We start from the raw sequence: 17,885 nt of genomic DNA, 5'->3' as shown, positions 1-17,885 counted from the left end.
CCTCCGCCATCCAAGCCCTATCTAACTCCGCTTTGGTTTCAGTCACAGAGTCTAAGAAACGCAGAAACACGCAGCAGCGGACCTCGCCCGGCTGCAGACGGCTCCGGGGACCCCGAAGATGCTGCACCCGGAAGGACCGGAGTACGGCCCGGCCAGCCTAACCAGTCTTTTCCGGGAACATCGACTCATCGACACGTTAACGACCGAAAGATTTGAGGAAACCACAGAGAGCGGAGGGGGGCGCCCTGGATGAACTGTGGGCGGTTCTCAGGGGCCCCCCTTTTCGGAAAATCGGCAGGATGCACAGGAAGGCGACGCAGACTTGGAGAGGACCTACGTGCAGAGCCGAGAAGAGCCACTGTTCGGTGTGCCGCAAGTGCGTGAGGACGACACCCGAAACTCAGCCCGACGACACCGAAGACGCCGAAGACGTCCACTCATTGTAAGCCGCCTCTCGGGTAGCCGTAGAGTTCCGTCCGGTTATGGCTGGTAGCGTGAGTTATTTCTGTATTTTGTGTCTCTCACAACATTAACCATAGTTCTGATACCGTGAGCGCTCAATTACGCTCAATTACCGCATGTCCAGCCGGCTCCGGATATCGCGTAAAAAGTCTCTCCGACTTGCGGGAATTAAGTGCCGACAGTCTCTTCTCGTTACCGTTTCGTTTGTCGTTCGTTTCGTTACCGTACCGTTCTACCGTTACCGTTCTTTTGAAATTACCGATTGTTACCGTCTTTCTGTCGCATTACTACCGTACCGGAAGTACCGTGGGTGAATGTCCGCGGACGGATTTTGGTTCGGGAACGTTCTCCGCGAGATTGCGGTTACCGTAAAGTTAGCGTCTCGGCGAGAAACGGGAAAACCCGCGAAAAATAGCCGTTCCGCGGCATTTCATTTCTGGCCGTTAGGTTACCGTCGTTTAGAGTATATTTATTTGGCCTTCACCGGCCGTATCAGATGATCAAAACATAAGTCCTTCGTGGGCTGTATATAGTCGGATCAGCGGCGAATTATCGCAATTCTCGAATCGCGTTCCCGAGATTTGATGTAGGCATCGAACTCGATTCTCGTTACCGAATTTATAGGGCGAAGGGCCCTACCATCGTATCAACCTATTTCCGCCGTATCGGCTCCGGCCGAATAGTTTAAGCATCTTTACCCTTGTAAACTAAATCACTGAAATACATCATTGTTAACTGTTAATTATTGAGTTATCCTTGCGTTAGCCTCTCACTCCAGATATCTAACGTTAAGTAAAAGAACTGCGCCCCTCTGCCATATACTGAGCGGGGAGCGGCCGAGCAATTTTGTGAACTGTTAAAGTTACAGATACCGCGGTGCGATCACTCGCACCTGGCGCCCATTTCCGGTTACCGATATCGCGTGAGTTACCTTGCTCCCGAATTTTGTGGAGTACCGCGAGTTACCGAATCGTGCAGTTATTGCCGATTTCGCGAGTTACCTTGCTCCCGACGAGCGTGGAGTACCGCGAGTTACCGAATCGTGCAGTTATTGCCGATTTCGCGAGTTACCTTGCTCCCGACGAGCGTGGAGTACCGCGAGTTACCGAATCGAGCATCTGCTTCCGATACCGTAAGTTACCGAATCGAGCATTTATTGCCGATACCGCGAGCTACCGATTTCCATTCGGCGTGCTCCCTCGGATCTGGCGTGATTCCGAGGCCAGTTCACGTCGCAAAATGCAGTCAGATTTATTGTACTCTTGTTATCATAGTATTGTTAAAATATTGTAAAAATAATGTATTATTAGTTTATTAGTAATTATAATAGTATTATTAATAGTGGTCTTTCGCACCACCTTCGAGGTTCCACTAACGGCGCGTTAGGTTTTTTTAGTGGACCTTCGCCAGGAGCCCTATTATACCACATTTAATTATTCTTTCTATATTTCTTTTATACGTATGTGATGTCATTTGCAGACAAGATACTCTTTTTACACTTGTCATTTACAAGTGCGATGTCATTTACAGACAAGATACTCTTTTTACTTTTGTCATTTACAAGTGTGGTGTCATTTGCAGACAAGATACTCTTTTTACTCTTGTCATTTACAAGTGTGGTGTCATTTGCAGACAAGATACTCTTTTTACTCTTGTCATTTACAAGTGTGGTGTCATTTGCAGACAAGATACTCTTTTTACGCTTGTCATTTACAAGTGATGTCATTTGCAGACAAATAACTTATTACACCTCTGTAACAAAATTAGCAGTTGCTTTTTTGTGTTATATAAAAAATACTATTTATTTGTAACATTATTATTGCGTATCATTAGATGTTGAGGGACCAGCTATATCATCAACGTCTGCAGCATGTAGATTAAGACAACTTTTATGTTTTTTAGGACATGTAGAATATAATTTGTTCGATGACATGAGAGACAAATGTTTTTCATTAATCTCCATCTCTAAAATAGATTCTTTTCTTGCGTTCAAAGCTGATTTTAAAACGCAAATGGCATTTACAGAAACGGATGAAAGGCTATTTTGTTTTTTCGTTTTTATGTCTGATAACATTGAAAATATTCTTTCTGGATCGGCATTGAAATTTTCAGATTGATTCATTGCAAATTTGCGGAAATATGCATTTTATAAGAAAACATGCGACGCCGCTGAAAGCCGAACGGCGAGTATGCTGCCTGATGGTGCTCAGCGCTCACGGAGCTATCATCGACGGCGTCGCATGTTTTCTTATAAAATGCATATTTCCGCAAATTTGCAATGAATCGATCTGAAAATTTCCAGAAATCTTCCTTCAATAGTGAGGAACAAATGTCTCACTGGAAGTTGTTTCAAATTTTAAGTTCCCTCGATACTTTTTGTCGGCGAAACTAAAGAAACGTGGTTACCAATTGGCCTCAATTTGCAATTAATTATTATTAAACAATAGGCGATTTTCAGCTTCTTTATTGTTTTGTAGGCATTACTATACTATACTGCATGCGTATACCAAATTTTAAACAATTTCAACAAAATTTGGCCAAACTACGACGATTCATATCTTAAAATTTTATTGAATTTGGGAATAAAAATTTTTCAGTTTTTTATTTTTATTATTAAAAATAAGCATCGAACAAAAAAACTGCAAATAGAAAAAAGTTCCGTCTCGTCATTCTCTACGTGTCTATGTTAAAAAAAAATTAATTTTGCGATTTTCAAATTTTTCATGCTTCGAGACGTTTAGACGATACTTTTACACGATTTCGAGCGCAGAGCGAGTTCTTTGATCCGCGTCCTCAATTGTGTTTATAAGTCGCGTACAAACAGAGATCAGATTAGTTCCTTCGGTTCCTTATCAGTAATACACTTGACGGAAAGTCGATTTGGAAAATATTGCGAAATATGGATCGTAAGTAAAAAATTAAATTATTATTAAAATTATTATAAGAGATATAAATTATTATTTATTAATTAAAAATAAAATTTTTAATTAAATAATATGAAAAACATAAGAGTGATGACTAGATTGATTATGACTAGAATTATGTGTTAAGAATTAGTGTTAGGAATAATTAATACATTTCGTTATCTTATTTCAAGTAAAATAATTCCAATTTGATTTTCCTAATATTTAATATTTATTCCTATTCCTAATATTTTCTCTATTCTACGTAGAGAATCTTTATTATAATATAACGTTACTCCAATAATCGCTAATTTCAATCTATTGTTTCTATGTTGCAAGTTTCTCAAGTAGCATAGCTTTTTAAAAAAATTTACGTTAAATCTTGCTTAAAGATTAAAACTTTTAATTTTATGTATTTTGAATATTAAAATTGCTGATTCTTTTAATTTTATGTATATTGAGAATGGTCGAATAGTCAACTGTTTATATTCTTAAAGACAATTTTGTAAATATAAGAAAGGTTAACACATATTATTTAGTTATAACTCATAATTCTTCTACCGTTTTTCATGTTATTTATTTTGTTAGCAAAATGTTTATTCTTTAGTTTCTTTCTCCTCTCTTATACATATATAACAGTTTTTATTTTTTTTAAACTCATAAATGTATTACAAATTTAATAAATATATATTAATTTTTGCAGAGGACATGACACAAAGAGTGGAAAGTATGACGCTGGAAGAGAAAGATGCTGCTCTACAGCAGTTGATGCAACAAATGTTTAGTACAAATGCAGCAAAAATTAGTACAAATGCAGCAACAGCTGCATTTTTTAATAAGTCGTAGTGCAACAACGCAGCAGCAGCAGCAGCAAAATACAAACATAGAAACAAATAAAAACAGAAAATATCCAACAAGAGCAGCAGCAGCCGGAGAAACAAACAAGTGGTACATTATTTTTTTCTTTTATTTTTTGTAACTTGTGACGTGACATTTTCGAGATCCGTCACAAGGGCGGGAAAGCCCGATCAAGGAGGGAAATTTGAGGTCGGAAACCCCACCGCGGGGGGCGACGACCTCTCCCTTTTAATTCTCTTTTTGAGCGTTATAGCGAATTGCGCGAATCGTAGTGAATGGCCAAACTCCCATTTTGTGACTGAGGTGCAGCAGCCTTCGTGGGACCTGCGAGGGACTCAGCAGACAGGACGACGGAGGCCCGGACGGCGTGCAGACAGATCCAAGAACAAGTAAAATACCCTTGATTATACCATTAGACTCCAGACACAGTCGCTACCGTAGATCTAGTTTTCAGATTCGGAGCATATCGAGGCCGGTGGACGCACCGAGAAAGATGACGCCCGAGAGGGAAACGCGTTCTCACACGCCGGAGACCCGGGGTGGAGTACCCGAAAAAGGAGCTGTCGTAACGAGCCAGGAAAGCAGAATCAGGTCGGAACCTGGCCAGTTCCCGGCCGATTCAAAGAAGATTCGGATCTGGAAACGGAAAAGGCCGCGAAGGGCGTTAACGGCAGCTGCCAGAAGAGAAAGACCGGGGTCACCTCGGAAAAGCGTCACCGAGGGCCGATGTATCGAGGAGCGACGCGAGTATCGAGAGATCTAGATAACATCGAAGGATCAAGAATCGCTAATTGATAGTGAGGATCTACATGCGCAGGACAATGTGCGGAATGTCGCCGCTGTCCGGCGAGCCTCGCTGTCGTCACTGTTCGGCGAGTCGGCAACCTGAGAGGAACCTTGAGGACCACAACGGGCGTACCGACGATTTGTAAGGCCACCACTTCGACTTCGCGGTAAGAGCGGTATCAGTAGGCGGTCCGAGCCTCGCGGAAATAAGAACCCGCATATTTTTCGTAAAGGGTATTGAATGTACCGAAATGTCTCGCGGTATCGTGCGAGATTAGATTTAGGCCGGGCCCCGCTGACTACCGCTACTTTAGATTAAGATTCCACCATGCTCTTCTCGGGGCTGCCGAACCGACGGTCGCTTTGCGTAGAATAATGTCCTTTTGTGCGTAATAATTTTACGTCTCCTCATGTATTTACATACCGAGCGTAAGAATATCTTTGGAGTTAGCCTGTCGCGTATCTCTCGCCTCGGCCTTCTGTCGAGCGTTTCAATTAAGAACTGTTAAGAATCATATAAAGAGAAGGAATTCGTGTTGTGTGCTAACTTGATATTGAGAAGGATTAAAGTAGAGTGAATTGTAACGACCGCATCTAACGAGAATTGTAAAACTTGTACGCCAAACATCTTATACAGTGTGAGACTGAATTCCGCGGGTTTCCGCGAGACTAACATCCAAATTATAACGCCTCTCACAGAGATAATTTAAGTCTCCGCTCTGCGGGATTGTTAAGACGCCTATCACCCGGTGTCAACCTCACTTAATCTGCTTGTTATAATTACGTTTTATTTAATATAATTATGTTATTTGTTACCAAACTTTAATGTGTTTTCAATAACCGCCTTATTTCAGACTCCTCTCTCCAAGTCTTTATGATGCATCTCTCAAGAACCTCGCCCCTCTGCCATTTGTAGAGCGGGCTAGTCGCGCTTATCGCCGTTGCATTATTAAAGATATTGTTTCTAACGTATTCGTTCGTGCGGCGCGTCAATCCGCGCCTGGCGCCCAATCCTAAGCATTACCGTATAACTGAGAGAGTAATTAATAGAGCAACAAGGTTTTGCACGCCTACCGGCGGGTGAGCTTCTGCCCGACGGAAAAGTCGTCGCAAACTAAATGATTAATTTATATGCATGATTGTTTTATTTAATATAGTACTTATCTGCAAATGTGCTTATTTTTTAGAAAAAAGAAGAGGAGGCGGAAAGTCTCGCGCTCGCTGGTATCACCAGCGAGATGGAAGAAATGAATGGGGAGGCAGAGGTGGATGGGGAGGCAGAGGTGGATGGAGCGGCAGAGGTGGATGGGGTGGCAGAGGTGGATGGGGTGGCAGAGGTGGGTGGGGACAGAGAGGTGGCCAGGGTGGAAGAGGCCATATTATAATAAAAAAATTATATATAAATTAAGAAGATATTAAATAAATATAAAAATAATTTTATATATTAATTTAATATTAATATTAATTTTATTTTTTTTAACAATCAAACTTTTATTTTTTAATATCTTTTTTCTATTTTTTATTTATATTTTTATTATTTTTTAACTGATATTACTTATAGTCTGGATATACTCATATGGCTCCTGCACACAGGACGCGGTAACGCTTGCCGCGCGGCAAAACGCGACGCGGCAAAAAAAAATAATTTTTCTAGTGTTTACACTGCACGCGTTAAAGATTGGGTGAGCATGCGCAAACTGGGTATATATATATATATATATATATATATATATATATATACATACGTAACGTAATTTAACCTAAAACACAAGTAATACAATATAATATACAATATAAAATAGATATATTGTATTTAGACGTGTTAAATTTAGTGTACGGTTTTTTAACGGATATGGATGCAGTTATTATGAGTAAAAAACGTCGAATATTACTGCTGGCCCTGCTTTATATAAGAAGAAAGAGAAATGAAAGAAATACTATAAACATAAAAAAGAGAAGATATTGGGTACATCCTATATTACAGTTAAAACAACAACAAGGGGACTGGTATAATCTTGTTCATGAAATGAGACTACAAGATACAGAAACATTTTTCAATTATATGAGAATGACACCCAATATGTTTGATTATATATTATCAAGAATTAAGCCTTTCATTACAAAAATGAAAACAAATTGGAGAGTTCCTATTCCAGCAGCTGCAAGATTATCAATGACTCTACGGTATGTCTAAATATATATGTTATTAAATAAAACTGAGTGCGTTAGGTTTAACAAACCACTTTATTTTAACAAATAAAAATGATTGTTAACTGTGCAATGTCTGTCGCCATATCTGCCAGTAATCTTCCTCCTTCGCGACTAGCGCGCTGCTGGCGGCTTTCTTATCAAACTTTAATTTATGAACTTTACTTGTCGATAAGCTATATTCAACATTTTCCGCCACCTTTGAAAGGATTTTTCAAATAAAAGATATAAATGTATTGTTTAAATTAAAACTAGTAGATAATACAAATTAGTAATAACTCAAATAAACTTTACAGATTGTTCAAACAAGGATTAATGAAACAAATAGCAAATGATTATCTACTGTTAACGACGTTAAGTTTAAAGCTTAATACTAGCAATGATCAGTCTTCTTCGCAGTCGTCCATTGGAATCGGACACAGGTTTCGCACTGCTCTTTTGAAGACTCCTCCTTGTGTCCTTACAGAGACAACCCGTGTGATTCCATCAGGTCCAGGATGCAACTCTATCACTCTGCCAATAGCCCATTGTAGCGGTGGCAGATTGTCTTCCTTCAGCATTACTATCGTACCAAGAGCGATATTTTTTCCAGAGACAGTCCATTTTTTCTTCTCTTGCAGCTCATGCAGATATTCTGAGTGCCAACGTCGCCAGAAATTCTGACAAATTTTCTTAAAATGTTGCCATCGCGTCAGACGGTTGTCTGGCGTTTCTGTAAGGTTATGCTGAACGGGTTGAACAAGTGAGTCGCCAATTAGGAAATGGGATGGGGTGAGGACAGACAAATCATTAGGGTCCGAGGACAACGCAGTTAAAGGCCTAGAGTTCATGATGGCTTCGATTTCTGTTAAAAGAGTGTAACATTCTTCGAATGTGAGTGTTAAATCTCGCGTCATGATATATAAATGTCGCTTAGCTACTTTTACAGCAGCCTCCCATAATCCACCAAAATTCGGCGCGCGAGGTGGTATAAAATTCCACTGAATGTGCTGATTAGCAAGCTGAGTCGTTATTTCGTTATAATTTTTCTTCAGAAACTCGTATATCTCTTGCAATTCTCTAGCTGCTCCTATAAAATTTGTTGCATTGTCTGAAAATATCTGTGAACACAATCCTCGTCTTGCTGTAAATCGGCTTAATGCTGCAAGGAATGCTTCGGTAGTAAGTTCGGTTACCAATTCCAGATGTACAGCTTTAGTGTTGAAACAGATAAAAACTGCTATATAACCTTTGGACACATGGATTTTCCCTCGCCGACGACTTTCTCGGATTTGCAAGGGTCCAGCATAATCAACTCCTGTTACAACGAACGGTCTGGTAAAACTATTTACTCTCTGCGTCGGTAAGTCTCCCATTTTTACATCAGAATATTTTGGTTTAAAACGAAAACATCTTACGCATCCTTTTACAACCTTGTTAGCTTTTCTTCGACCGTTTATAGGCCAGAATCTGTGACGAACAGCGCTTAGCAGCTGTTCTGGAGGGCAGTGATGTAGACGTATGTGTTCTCCTGTTAATATAAGCCGAGTTACGGTATGATTAGGCGGTAACACAATCGGGTGTTTTTGATCTTCAGAAATCATTGCGTTCCTAAGTCGCCCACCTACTCTAATCAATCCGTCTTTATCCAGATAGGGATCCAAAGCGCGTAATTTACTTTTAATATTTACTTCTCTATTTTTTAGTAAATCGCCTAGTTCTAACGAGAACCTTTCCCTTTGTACCATTCTAGTTATTGTCTGTTCAGCTTTCTTCAATTCTTCTACAGATAGAATATAATTTTTCATGGTTCCTGCTTCCTTTCTTGTCCATCGTAGACAGAAAGCTATGACTCTAACGAGTCTGCGATATGTTGAAAACCTTTCCAGAATATTTGCTTCCGTTGCTAATGTCAAAATGATCGTGTTCGATTTCATTTCGGGTAGATTACTGTCGGGTTCCTCCATTCCGGTTGGCCGTTGATTTCCGCTTACTAACCAAGGTGGTCCATGCCACCATAGACTGTTGTCGATTAATTGTTCTATTGTCATTCCTCGAGATAGCATATCTGCTGGATTATCTCTCGAAGGTACGTGTTGCCATGCATTCTTTGGAGTTAAATGCTGTATTTTCGAGATTCTGTTGGCCACAAATGTCTTCAATAAATTGGGTGGTGTTTCTATCCATCCTAGTACTATTGTGCTATCACTCCACAAATTTTCTTGTCTCACGCGTTCTCCATAAGCTTTCTTTACTACATTATATAATTTCGCCAGCAAAAGTGCTGCTTCTAATTCTAAGCGTGGAACAGAGATGGTTTTTAACGGAGCTACCTTGCATTTAGAGCATAAGAGATAAGATTGAAGCTCTCCTCGATTGTTAGTACTCACTGCGTACAGGCAGGCACCGTAGGCTTTCTCTGAAGCGTCTCCAAACCCAAAAATATCGAATTGGTTAGATCGGTTGTGAGATACTGCGTTTCTTGGTATACGAAGCTCGTTTAATTTTGAAAGAGAGTTGTAATAGAATTGCCATGCCTCATCTTTGTCTGGAGGAAGCGGTTCGTCCCAATCAATCTTGAGCGTCCATAATTGTCGCATGATTATCTTTCCATTCATTAACAGCGGAGCTAGCAGCCCCAGCGGATCAAACACCTGTGCAACGTTGGACAGTACGTTGCGTTTCGTAGTAGTAGTTATTGGCTTGATCTTTACTTCATATTGCAAAACATCTTCCTTCGAGTTCCATAGTAGTCCTAGCGTTTTCTGAGCGCCTTCTTCGTTTAACATTAGCCAGCTATCTGTTTTCCCCTTTTCGGTAAGATGTTGCAGAATTTGAGGATTGTTTGCTCTCCATTTTCTCAGACTAAAATGCCCTCGAGAGAATAATTCAGTTAGTTGTCGCTGTAGAGTTATTCTTGTAGCTTCTTGTATTGTTGAAGTTCCCGTTAAGACATCATCCATGTAGCAGTCCTCGTTTACTACCTTTGCTGCTTTAGATAAATCCCGTTCTTCTTCCGCCAATTTCCTCAAGCAACGAATCGCTAGGTAAGGGGCGCACGCTGTTCTGTACGTTACCGTGTTAAGTTCGAATAATGTGACCGGTTCCTTTGGATTCTTTCTCCATAATATTCGCTGCAGTGCTCGATCCAGTGGGTCCACCATTATTTGACGGTACATCATCGTTACATCCGCAGTTACTACGTATTCATACGTCCGGAAGCGTAGAATAATGTCAAATAATTTTTTTTGTAAATTAGGCTCTGGAATAAGCTTATCGTTCAAGGAAGTTCCTAATGTTGTCTTAGCGGAGGCGTCGAATACAACCCTCAACTTAGTAGTTATGTTATCTGCTCGTATTACTGCTTGATGTGGCAGGAAATAACTTTCTAAGTTCAATTCTTCCTTGTATATCTTAGACATGTGATTCTGTTCGATATAGTCTTCCATGAATTTATGATATTCCTCTTTTAACTTAGGATTTTTCTCGAATCTGCGTTCCAGTAAATGTAGTCTTCGTAAAGCTTGTTCTTTTGAATCTCCGAGCTGTATTTGTTTCCTTATAGGTAAGCGTACTATAAACTGTCCTTTTTTATCTCGTTTGACTGTGTCTAAAAAATATTGCTCACAATATTTTCCTTCATCCGTATACTCTGGGGTTTCTGGAAGCTCTTCCTGTCTCCAAAATCTTTCGAGTTGCTGGCTTAGTACTTCGTTCGTTAGGGCTACTTGGCTTGTCTTCGGCTGCACTCCGGGTATTTCACCTCCAATTATCCATCCTAATCTTGTATTTTGCAGTGACGGTTGTCCTTCAATTTTGTTTCTGGGTGTTCCGACTAGAATTTTCCAATATAATCCGGCACCGATAAGCATATCAATCGGGCCAGGCTCGTCGAATCTTGGGTCGGCCATATCTATATCTTTTGGCATATTAAGTTGAGTGATATTGCTTTTACTTTGAGGTAATCGTTCCGTGATCGATGGTAATACTAAACATTCAATGTTTGTTGAGAATCCCTTGTATATTGATTCAATTCTTATTTCCGTGACGTTATTTGCGTTGCTTCGAGTCTGATTTATGCCTCGATTCTCCTTTTTATTAGGTAATTCTAGCCTTTTTAAAAAACTCTCGGTTATTATATTTGTTTGAGAACCCGGATCTAGAAGTACTCTGCAACTGTGAGAATTTCCTTTGACGTCATATGCCTTTACTCTTGCCGTAGACAAAATGACTGATAACTCTGTTTTTTTTCCATTACAGAGGCTGTTGATTTTTTCCTGCTTCTTGCAATAGTTGACTATCGTCGTCGATGTGGATCCCAAGTTTTCTTGCTTTCCTGTGTCTGCTTGTGGCTCTGTGTCTGGATGCAATAGTGTGTTGTGTCGTTTTAAGCATTTTTTACAGGATGATGATTTACAGACCTTTGCGTGATGTCCTGATCCAAGGCAGTTTAGGCATAGCTGCTTACTGATGACTTCCTTTCTTCTTTCTTCAGTTGATAGTTTCAGTAATTCTTCACATTTATAAGTTGAATGGCTTCGCTTACAGATAGGACATTCGTACGACGTTATCGAGAGAGAAATCTTCTTGTCTGATTTCTTTAGTGTTGTTGTCTTTGCTGTGGCTTCTTTTTTCGCCTTTCCTTGATTTAATACTCTCATTGTGTTATAGCGATCCATTAAAAATTTCAAAAATTCATCTATCGTCGGCATATTCCTCGGCGTTCGATTGTTCATCATGTTTTGCCAGTCACGTTGTTCAACAAAGTCCAATTTCTTTTTTGCTAAATGAATAATCATTGTCTCCCATTGATCCACTGGTTACTCTAGCGATTTGAGTGCTGATATATGCGTACGAATATGCCAAACAAATAACCTTAGGCTCTTGGCTTTGTCCTCTTTGGTAATCATGGGAAATTGTAACAATTCATCTAGATGCGTTTCAATTATAATCATTGTATTATCGTAAGTGTCTTTTAAAAGTTTCCATGCCTCTGCATAATTCTCATTCGAGATTTGATATCCTTGAATGACCTTTAATGCTTCTCCTCGAAGAACTCCTACCAAATATTGGTGCTTTTGTATTGGAGTTAGTTCTTCTTCTTCGTGAATTGTAGTCTCGAAACTATTCTTGAAGAATAACCATTTTGTATAGTCTCCGTTAAATTCTGGTAACTTTATTTCCGGCAATTTTGGTTTATTTTTCGGTGCTTCATAGTTTCTTTGATTGCCGTTGTTTTCTCTACCCTCAATTTGACGATTTTGCTCTTGACCACCATTCAGAATCCTATCAATTTTTTCTGCAACTTTGTAATAAATCATTTCAAATACTTGCCTTTCCGCATTGCCTTCTTGTATTTGTCTTTCATATTCTTCGTCGTTCTCTGTTGGTCTCGAATCAATTTCTGATTGTACCTCTTCGAAATTTTTCCAACATTCTTCGAGCTTTGCTTGTCGAACTCGAGCTTCCGTTGCTGTCCTCTGCCCTTCCGACTCGAAAAAATTTTGTATCCGCGTAAGTTGACCCTTTATTCTGGCTCGTTTATATTTTAAATCCCTCAGATTTGCCATTTTGTCTGTTTTTCTAGGTTAGGAATATTATAGAATTAGGATATTGCTTTTAGCGACTCACTTACCCTTTTCATTGCGTTAATTTCCTTTGTCGATACTGTGAGTACCCGAGACGTCTTACGTCGTTGTTGATCCCAATGAGTGAGAGATGCTGCGAGTAACCGAGACGTCCTACGTCGTCGTCGATCCCAATGAATGCGAGATGCTGCGAGTAACCGAGACGTCCTACGTCGTCGTCGATCCCAATGAATGCGAGATGCTGCAAGTAACCGAGACGTCCTACGTCGTCGTCGATCCCAATGAATGCGAGACACTGTTGTGTCGATGCTCACTGCGCTTGCCACGTGTCTGATCCCGCGCAAACGTTTTGCCTTTTTTCCTTTTATTTCTCAACCATTACTCTTCTTCTGAGCTCGTGCCTCTTGTTGGGCGCCAAAATGTTATTAAATAAAACTGAGTGCGTTAGGTTTAACAAACCACTTTATTTTCACAAATAAAAATGATTGTTAACTGTGCAATGTCTGTCGCCATATCTGCCAGTAACCTTCTTCCTTCGCGACTAGCGCGCTGCTGGCGACTTTCTTATCAAACTTTAATTTATGAACTTTACTTGTCGATAAGCTATATTCAACAATATATATAAATAATAAATAATAAATAATAATAAACAAATATTTATAGAGTATAACTTGTAATTTTTAGTTATTTGGCAACTGGAGATGGACTTCAATCTATTGCATTGTGCTATCGAACTGGAAGAAGTACTACATCAGGTATAATAAAAGAAACTTGTGAAGCTTTATGGAAATGCTTTCACAAAGAAGAATTATTAACTCCTGCACAGAATGGATGGCGAGATATTGCCCATGAATTCCAACAAATGTGGAATTTCCCAAACTGTATTGGTGCTTTGGATGGGAAGCACGTCGCCATAATTGTAAGTTTATTACTATTATTTTAAATCAAATATAGAAAACTTTGTAAAAATATATTATAGACAAAAATTTTGACTTTTACAGTGTCCTGAGAAAGCAGGAAGTACTTATTACAATTACAAAAGATTTCATAGCATTGTTTTATTGGCACTCGTGTCTGCTACTTACAAATTCTTAATTGTCGATATTGGTGCTCAAGGCAAACATAGTGACGGAGGAATATTTAAAAATTCTATAATGGGACAACGATTTTACAACAATACTATTAATTTACCTGATCCTTCTGCTATTAGTGTACGACACAATGTACCGTATGTTATGGTTGCTGACGAGGCCTTCCAATTAAATTTATTTACAATGCACCCATATCCATCAAAAAATTTAACTAAACGGCAACGTATATTTAATTATAGATTAAGTAGAGCTCGACGCGTTGTAGAAAATGCATTTGTAATATTAGCAAGTCGATGGCGTATTTATCAGAAACCTATTAATACTAGCTTTGAAACTGCAGATGCAATAATCAAAGCAACCATATGTTTACACAATCTTTTAATGGGTACTTCAACTTACTGTGGAGAAAATTATGGAGATAAAATATCTGTAAATGGAATAGTAATTGAAGGAGAATGGAGAAAAACACATGTAAATCTAAGTAATTTTAATGATGGTACAAATTTTGGCAGCAATAACTACACAAGACATGCTAGTGAAGTTAGAAATATCTTCGCAGATTATTTTATAAATGAGGGTCAGGTTCCTTGGCAAGAAGAAATGATTTAGGCGTTAGAATTAGACTCTAGAATTGTATTTAATATGACAAACTACACAAAAATAAACATTTTAATTTGAACAAATATATTAACGATTGTATTAATTACTTACATAATCATTAGTACAAATAAGGTAAAAAATGTATTTGTATTTTTACAAAATAAAGAATATATTGAACGAATATTTTAAATATCTACTTCTAGAATTAATTGTAGTATTTTATTGATAACGCGTTTCGAAACGTCTGGAGCCATTCCTCGAAGACATGTTTCCAGATATTTTGTAAATGATTCAATTTTATCTGGCTTTATATTAATTTCATTTGTTGGTTTTATTTGCTCCAACTCTTTCAAAATTGCCTGTTCTAAACGGGTGTCTATATTTTCAACTGTTTTTGATTTCTCTGTAAAAATAAAATAATAAAAAAATTATTTTTTGTATAGTACATTATATATAAATAATATGTACTAACTTATGCGTTTTGGAGGTAAAGGTGAATGAAGCAAAGCTTCTGAATCTGGAGTAGATCTTGCACTATCTATAAATAAAAAAATAATATAATAAATAAATAAATTTTTAATATATATGTGTACAAAAACAAAAATTGAATAATGTCTACATACTATTGCGTTTTGTTGTACATACTAGCTCTTCTTCCTTAAGAATATCAGAATTTGCGGAATTTGATCTGGTTACATAAAAAGAGGAATATTAAATCAAATAAAAAAAAAATATACATAAAATAAGAAAATAATTTATGTACTAGTATTAATATTTTATTAAATGTTTTTACTTACAAGAAATTTGTTTTGACTGAAAGTTTTGAGATTTTAGTAAACTACTGGTACTTTGTGATATTGATTGCTGTGAAATATTATTTTCTTTTCTGCTGCTCACACCAGGAACAGATGAAAAATTAAATTCCTCTTTTTGTTCTGCTGAAGGTGATAGTACATTTGGATGTACGTTTTCAATATTACTTTTGGTTCTACAATAGATTATAATTTTTAATTAATTATTAATTTATATTATTTTGTTAACAATTATATATAGATGGTTTTATATTATATTATCATGTGAGCATGTTGTATGTATTTGTGCATGTGCGTATGTTATATTACAGTCATACATATACTACTATACGTACTTTCTATAATTTATTGTTGGCACTAAAAAGCGTAAACTTTCATAGAACGGCCAATTGCTTTTCTTTTTTATAGCTTTACTGCCACTTGGAATGTAAGTACATTGCAGACTGTGTTCTTTTACAAACCGATCTCTTAAATTCTTCCACTTTGCCTGGCTTGTATCTGGAGCTGTATCTATGTAAATATAAATCTTATTATAAAATTTAACTTATTAAAAAATTTAAATTATTTGAGAACTTTACACAATATTATGTGATGATAATTACATATATATTGATACTTACTCAAACAACCATCTATTTCAGACCATAATGCTTTTGTCTCTGAGGGTCCTCTAAATTTATATGGTAATGCTGAATTCCATAAGCTCTCTCTTTCGAATACTGCTGCAATCAATGCTTCTAAATAATCATTTTTATTTTCAAAATTATTACTAAAAGCAGAGCAATTATGCTCTCCGAGCACCACACTACTACAATCTGGACACCACTGCAAATAAAAGTTAAACAATTAAATCATTGTTTAATAATATAAAATATTCATTTAAGCAGTTACATTAAATGATAATATGCAAATCTTTAAATATAATAAAAATAAATAATATTATATTGATCAATAATATCATATATCTAACCTAAAATTGTGTACTAGTCGTATAAAATTAATAACTTTATTTTATTATGTTGTAATAATAATGATTATTACAAATCAATAAAATATCAATATTTTATTCCATTTGTACTTACAATCATATCGTTATTATCTTCGTTATCATCCATATTATAAGCGGCGAATACCGGATTATCAGAACGCTTTACTGAAAACTTTTCGTATGAACAAGAAGATTCACTAGAAATCACTATATCTTCCTTTACCGCGCGATAAAAGTTGAATCCAGTTCAACATTATACGCGCGGCGAAAGTTATATATCCATTACTTTCTGAAAAGCAAGCATCCGATTGGCCACCGCGTCGCGTCTTGCCGCGCGGCAAGCGTTACCGCGTCCTGTGTGCAGGAGCCATTATACTATATACTTATATTTTTATTTTTTATTTATATTTTTATTATTTTTGACTATGTTTTTATTATTTTTTAATTTTTTATTTATATTTTTATTATATATTTTTTATTATTGATTTATTATTATTATTAATAATAATTTTTTTAATCTAATTTATGTGATAACATTGTAATAATATATTGACTAGTCATATTGTGATAATTTTATATTAAGATTTATTCTACATATATATTAAATAAAATTTCAAATAAAATCAATTATCTCGTGCTAACTCTCTATCCCGTCACATATTTATAGATAAATAAAATATTACTAACATGTCTGCAAATGACATCACATATGTATAAAAGAAATATAGAAAGAATAATGAAATGTGGTATAATAGGGCTCCTGGCGAAGGTCCACTAAAAAAACCTAACGCGCCGTTAGTGGAACCTCGAAGGTGGTGCGGAAGACCACTATTAATAATACTATTATAATTACTAATAAACTAATAATACATTATTTTTACAATATTTTAACAATACTAACAAGAGTACAATAAATTTGACTGCATTTATAATATATGTTACCGTCTTCTCCACTAATCTCCATAGTACAGTAACTCTTGCTAATATGCAGTAGTTTAAAATAAATGATTAAAAATGGAATAAAATATAATATGGCATATGGAGCATATATTATAGATTGTTGGTGTGAAAATTTTAATTATTTTTCATATAGAAATAATTTGTCTACATTTGAGACGTTAAAATGTACACCGATCTCAGATTGAAATACTAGAGTGTACGAAAATTAAGTACATTATTGATCTCACTATTCGGATTCTCCGAATGTACGAATAGAAAATTATTGAACGGGAAAAAAAATATCAGGACGCGAGTGACTAATTGTAAGTTGGGAAATAATTAAAAGTTTTACAGGTATGTAAAATCTTTCGAGTCAATAGACATAAATGTCAAAGCAAGCATGGCTAAACGAATAAGGCGGGTGGCAAGAACATAGCATATGTTAAATTTACACTTTGTTGCAATATTGCAAAATAACTTCATTTTTCTATTGACAATAGCAAATCTGAATTATTTCAAAAATTGTTAGTTTTAACATATGCGAATATTATTAATAAATATAAACTATTATTTTTTTAGCAAAAAAAAGATTATTTGATAATTTACACTGTTAGAAACAAATGCGTAAAAAAGAAAAGAAAGTTGCGAAAAGCAAATCTTGAACACGGGAT

General features: G+C 36.8%; 2 protein-coding genes and 1 pseudogene across 3 annotated transcripts; 1 reads left to right on the top strand and 2 right to left on the bottom strand.

Moving 5' to 3' along the window:
• The first annotated feature begins 6,734 nt into the window (after positions 1-6,734).
• LOC136999930 (uncharacterized) lies at positions 6,735-14,485 on the top strand. Its single transcript, XM_067355095.1, has 3 exons — positions 6,735-7,193; positions 13,469-13,703; positions 13,786-14,485. The coding sequence occupies exons 1-3, from the start codon at positions 6,862-6,864 to the stop codon at positions 14,482-14,484; spliced, it is 1,266 nt and encodes a 421-aa protein (XP_067211196.1). The 5' UTR covers positions 6,735-6,861; the 3' UTR covers position 14,485.
• On the bottom strand, positions 7,171-13,600 carry LOC136999929 (uncharacterized; annotated as a pseudogene).
• A 57-nt stretch (positions 14,486-14,542) lies between the features above and the next one.
• On the bottom strand, positions 14,543-17,708 carry LOC105668050 (uncharacterized). Of its 2 annotated transcripts, XR_010890223.1 has the most exons (7): positions 16,370-17,708; positions 15,908-16,112; positions 15,623-15,797; positions 15,273-15,463; positions 15,099-15,163; positions 14,948-15,013; positions 14,543-14,878 (listed from the first exon to the last, which is right to left on the bottom strand). XR_010890223.1 is itself a non-coding variant. In XM_067355094.1 (6 exons), the coding sequence occupies exons 1-5, from the start codon at positions 16,400-16,402 to the stop codon at positions 15,120-15,122; spliced, it is 648 nt and encodes a 215-aa protein (XP_067211195.1). In that variant the 5' UTR covers positions 16,403-17,708; the 3' UTR covers positions 14,543-15,013; positions 15,099-15,119. The 2 variants fall into 2 exon arrangements, 1 of the variants encoding a protein (XP_067211195.1); XM_067355094.1 differs by having other exon boundaries at positions 14,543-15,013.
• Positions 17,709-17,885: the final 177 nt, after the last annotated feature.

Source organism: Linepithema humile, chromosome 5 (genome assembly GCF_040581485.1).
Source record: "Linepithema humile isolate Giens D197 chromosome 5, Lhum_UNIL_v1.0, whole genome shotgun sequence".
Taxonomy (NCBI): Eukaryota; Metazoa; Arthropoda; class Insecta; order Hymenoptera; family Formicidae; genus Linepithema; species Linepithema humile.
The sequence above is the reverse complement of the archived record's forward strand: the minus strand, read 5'-3'. Positions and strand labels throughout refer to the sequence as shown.

What these genes read in the sequence shown, in the direction of transcription:
- LOC136999930 (XM_067355095.1), top strand. Translation starts at nt 6,862, where the DNA reads ATGGATGCAGTTATTATGAGTAAAAAACGTCGAATATTACTGCTGGCC. An exon ending in AGATTATCAATGACTCTACG is followed by an intron (nt 7,194 to 13,468) that starts GTATGTCTAAAT and finishes TGTAATTTTTAG; the next exon opens with TTATTTGGCAACTGGAGATG. An exon ending in GGAAGCACGTCGCCATAATT is followed by an intron (nt 13,704 to 13,785) that starts GTAAGTTTATTA and finishes TGACTTTTACAG; the next exon opens with TGTCCTGAGAAAGCAGGAAG.
- LOC105668050 (XM_067355094.1), bottom strand. Translation starts at nt 16,402, where the DNA reads ATGGATGATAACGAAGATAATAACGATATGATT. An exon ending in AAGATAATAACGATATGATT is followed by an intron (nt 16,113 to 16,369) that starts GTAAGTACAAAT and finishes TTTTATTTGCAG; the next exon opens with TGGTGTCCAGATTGTAGTAG. An exon ending in TCAGTCAAAACAAATTTCTT is followed by an intron (nt 15,164 to 15,272) that starts GTAAGTAAAAAC and finishes TTATGTAACCAG; the next exon opens with ATCAAATTCCGCAAATTCTG.